General features: G+C 33.3%; 1 protein-coding gene across 1 annotated transcript; it reads right to left on the minus strand.

Annotated features, from left to right (window-relative positions):
- Positions 1-362: 362 nt before the first annotated feature.
- Positions 363-4857, minus strand: LOC114334093 (cathepsin L-like proteinase). The gene is made up of 2 exons (XM_028284111.2): positions 4717-4857; positions 363-748 (listed from the first exon to the last, which is right to left on the minus strand). The coding sequence occupies exons 1-2, from the start codon at positions 4804-4806 to the stop codon at positions 500-502; spliced, it is 339 nt and encodes a 112-aa protein (XP_028139912.1). The 5' UTR covers positions 4807-4857; the 3' UTR covers positions 363-499.
- Positions 4858-5242: the final 385 nt, after the last annotated feature.

The raw sequence follows: 5242 nt of genomic DNA on the forward strand, positions 1-5242 counted from the left end.
TTACAATGTATGAAAATATCAAAAAACCACTAGGTTTTTGTATAAATGTTTTTTTTTTAATTTCTTAAAATGACAGTTTTGGAGATGTACTGTTCTTATCTAAAACTACATTTCAACAAGATATGATATTATTTTGAGTAATTTGTGTTTGACCACTTTAACTGCTGTTTGTAGATTTATTGAAGATCTGCATTTGTAATGAGTTGAAATTTGCAAACAAATAAAGCATAGTATATACTTTCCCATTTTTGAGAAACAAGTAGGTATATATTGCTTTACCTTTCTAGTTCTCCATTTCTTTACATAAATATTTGTTTTATTGAAAAGTAGAAAAACAGGAATAAGATTTATATAAAAAGTCATTATTTTATGTAAAAATTTATTGTTTCAAACAAAACAGTTAGCTGTAATGACTAATGGATATGATAGATATTTCTATCATATCCATTACTCCATATATTCTGTAATAAACCCTACAATAGATCGATAATTCTGTAGATTAATTCTGGGTAGCAGTTTTCGTGGCAAGTTTTCCTTTTCCCTGTTGCTCTACCCACTTTTTCATTGTGTACCTGTTTTCAAATTCATCTTGGGTAAGATCAGCGAACTGGTTTATGCCTAAGGAATAAGAAACCTCTCCTCTTTCGAATTTGGCATTGTGTGCTTTGACTGTATTTAAAGTATTAACAAAAATTCCTCTGCGGTGCTGTTCTTCATTGGGAGTCTCATAATTTCTGCTGAAGTCTTTCTAAAAACGTTAAAATAGAAGAATATTAAAATATAGTTGATTAGTTATAAAGTTTAGTGACTGATTCGGACCATAGTCTCCAGATACTGTTAAATAGGGCCATTGAGAATTGTGAAAAAATAAAGATGAAGATCAATACTGCGAAAACCAAAGTTATGAAAATATTAAGGAACAGAAATTTATCCCTTCCAATATATGTGGACTACCAACAGCTTGAATACGTAAATCAATACTAATATTTTGGCTGCTGGTTCAACAATCAACTTGATTATAAACAAGAAGTAAGAGTGAGAATACAGATAGTCCGACAAGGCTTTATCAAAATGAAAGTTTAATTTGTAAAAGTAGCATTATTATCAATCTAAGATATCGTTTTCTGCATTGGTATGTATGGTCAATGCTTTTGTATGGAACGGAGGCCTGGACACTCAACATAACGCTGATGAATAAGTTAGAAGCCTTTGAACTCTGGCCCTATAGAAAAATCTTGAAAATATCTTGGATAACCCACACCACCAACGAAACTGTTCTGAGGAGAATTGATACAGATATGAAGCTGCTGAAGATCGTCAAAGTTAGAAAAGTAAGCTATCTGGGAGACATAATGAGAAACGAAAAGTACCGTAAAAATATTGAAAAAAGGAGTCTGTACCGCCATTAAGAAGAAAAAAAAAACTTTCTTCAAATAAACTTTTTTATCCCATGCCTAGATTTGGTGTAATCTTGGAACTACTAAATTTTTTTATTTCTAACAAGAAATCGAACATGTTATAACTAAATAACTAATTAGGCAACATAGAGAAATTATCACTGTCATTTTGACAAACCTGCGTCAAATTTTCTCTAATCTGTTCTGTCACCTTTATCGATATCTGTTCAGTGCAATAGTGTCTTAATTTAAGAATTCGTTATTGTTGTTTCATAGGAAAGTAGTGTTTATCGATAGTTAATTTATTATATATTTGTTGTTGTATAAGTTGTTGGCCCCTTTGAAAGAATAGATTGTTGTTAATTGTGAGTTTTAGTTATATGTAGGTAGGTAAGTATATTTTACGTAAAAATATTTCGAATTCTAATGCGAGCAGGTCTATTTAATAGAATTATGGAAGTCGGACAAATGCCAGACGAATGGAGAAGCAGTATACTGGTACCTGTTTACAAAAACAAGGGAGATATACAACAATGTACAAACTACAGGGCTATAAAACTGCTTAGCCACACCATGAAAATATGGGAAAGAGTAATTGACAGACGGATACGTGAAGAGACCGAAATATCTGAGAATCAATTTGGCTTTATGCAGGGTAGATCAACAACAGATGCAATTTTCATTATAAGGCAATTGATGGAAAAATACAGGAGTAAAGAAACAAACGCTCATATGGTATTCATTGATCTTGAGAAAGCATATGATAGAGTTCCTCGAGAGATTCTGTGGTGGGCACTCAATAAGAAAGGAGTCCCTGGTGAATATGTAAAGATTGTGAGGGATATGTATGAGGGAGTAACGACTAGTGTTAGGACAGGTGTGGGAGAGACTGATAAATTTCATGTGAAAGTAGGATTGCACCAAGGTTCTGTGCTTAGTCCGTATTTATTCTCATTAGTTGTGGACCAGATAACAACGAAACTACAGGGTAACATTCCATGGTGCTTAATGTATGCTGATGATGTCGTGTTAGTAGGAAATAGTGAAAGAGACCTAGAACAAAAACTGGAACAGTGGAGACAAGCTCTGGAGGAAAAAGGTTTAAAACTTAGTAGGACAAAAACAGAGTATTTGGAATGTTCATTTAAAGATGGAGCTACTACAAATAAAATGGTATCTTTGGATGGTGAAATGATTGTGAAAAGCAATAGTTTTAAGTACCTAGGATCGGTACTACAGAGTAATGGAGAAATATATGGAGATGCATGCAGTAAAATTAGGGCTGGATGGATGAAGTGGAAAGAAGCGAGTGGTGTGTTGTGTGACAGAAAAATTCCAATGAAGCTGAAGGGAAAATTCTATAAAACAGCCATAAGACCGGCTATGATGTACGGAACTGAATGTTGGGCAGTGAAAAAGAAAGAGGAACAACGAATGCATGTGGCGGAAATGAGAATGCTTAGATGGATGAGTGGAGTGACAAAGAAGGATAAAATTAGAAATGAGTATATTAGGGGAAGTCTAGGTGTGGCACCAATTGATGCCAAAATGAGAGAGCATAGGTTAAGATGGTTTGGTCATGTTCAACGTCGAGACGTTAATCACCCAATACGAAGAATAGCTGAAGTGCAGATTCCTGGAAGAAGTAGGAGAGGAAGACCAAAGAAGACCTGGGGGGAGGCGATAAGGCAGGACATGTTGGTAAAGGGGATTAACATTGATATGACCCAAGACAGAATTGTGTGGAGAAATGCAATTAGGGAAGCCGACCCCGCATAGGGATAAGGCAAAGAGAATGATGATTTCGAATTCTAATGCGAGTATATAATAGGTCTGGATCACGCGTATGAAAAAAAAATTGATTAATAGCAAGCTGAAAATTTGTTAATAGCTTAAGGGTGTCTAGTCGGATAAATTTTGATATATGGGAACACTGGAACAGGGGCAGTTTTAATTGTGGAACAGGTTAAAAATTTGGAACGGTCACACCACGAAAACGGCACATTTATTTTGTCCGACAGAACAGACTTAAACTCTCCGAACAGAGATTAAACTCTCATGCAAAGATCAGACTTCTATTTATCACCTGTCATAATTCCTGTCATTTGACATATTCTACATGTTCCACTCATTAAAACGCCCATTTGGTGATAAATAGCAGTCTGATTTTTGCATGAGAGTTTAATCTCTGTTCGAAGAGTTTAAGTCTGTTCTGTCGGACAAAATAACTTTGCCGTTTTCGTTGTCTGACCGTTCCAAATTTTTAACCTGTTCCACAATTAAAACTTCCCCTGTTCCAGTGTCCCATATATCAAAGTTTGTCTGACTAGACACCCTTAAGCTATTAACAAATTTTCAGCTTCCTATTAATCAACTTTTTTTTCATACGCGGGATCCAGACCTATAAAGTTTTAGGAGGATTTTTTTATTCTAAAAATATTATCAATAGTTTAACAAAATGGAAAAAGTAAATCAAACGAAAAATAAAGTGAAACCTTTCAAGAAAAAGTCCATTAAAAACCGTGCCAAAATTATGCGAAAATCGAAATTTGTTTCGCTTCACAACAAGAAATGATTATTTATTATTGTTTTATTATTAGATATTTCATGCAAATACCTTTCTAAATACCTATCTTAACATAAAATTTTCACCCATTTTGATTTATTTTTATAAATATCTATTTATTAATAATAAAACCGTTTTCAAATACTTCCATTTAGCGCGACTATGATATTGTCAAAATATTAATCTTAGATAATATCAAAGATTACCACTGTTGCCAAAGTTTATGATACTATCTCCCGAAGTTATATTTTGTTACTACCTGTTGATCGCTACTGTTTACTCTTAATGTTATCTATATAAAACGGTAATAAGGCCCAAAGTGACGTATGGTAGTAAGTATGGACAATGAAAAAATCTAATACGGGAAATTGGAAAGATGAGAAAAGAAAATGATCAGAGTTATATATGGAGTCAAAAACACGGTGGAAGTTTGGGTGCGACAAACAAACAGAGAGCTAGAGGAACTTTTTAACGAACACAGCAACAATCTCTTCATAAATGCACAGAAAATGAGATAGATGGGGCACTTGATGAGAATAAAAAGAAAGAGGATGCCAAAGATGATCCTAAAATAGGGCCCAATCACGACAAGAAGGAAAGTACGACTCAAATAAAGATGGTTTGATAGGAAGATCTCGGAAAAGGGGGAATTGATGGTTGAGAAGAAAGAGCACAAAACAGGGATGAATGGGGGAGAAGATACAAATATATAAAACTATGTTAATTTTATTTTTTGTGAACAGTTTAACTTGCCTTGAATTTTTCAAACTCTTCATCATCGGACAAATAAGTGTCGGCAGCCAAAGCAGCAGCAATCAGAAAAAGTAAGAAATATTTAAACATTTTGTATTAAACAATTTACTTCTAGAACAGTAATACAAGTTTGATTTGACTATGTTTTCTTTTATACTTTTATTGATTATTGCACAATCGTCGATAGGCCTGTTCCAGTTTCGTAAATTTCTAATTAATTTAAAGTTTGTGATAAGAAAATCAAAATCATATTTTGTCAAAATAAGAGTAAATATTTTTTTCTTTAAATTATGTGTTTGTAGGTCTAATAGGTCAAAGAGCTAATCCTTATTTATGAAAATAAATAGGGCTTTAAAGCCGACATTAATTTTATTTAAAAAAATTCAAAAGTTTCACTAAACTACAATGAATGGCCACATAACTAATTTATGAAAGAAATCAAATTGAAAAATATAATGTTAGAAAAAATCATGTAGGAAGTGGTTACCGACGCTAACCACAAGGAACCAAAGGTTAGCTATTACAT

Source organism: Diabrotica virgifera, chromosome 9 (assembly GCF_917563875.1).
Source record: "Diabrotica virgifera virgifera chromosome 9, PGI_DIABVI_V3a".
Lineage (NCBI taxonomy): Eukaryota > Metazoa > Arthropoda > Insecta > Coleoptera > Chrysomelidae > Diabrotica > Diabrotica virgifera.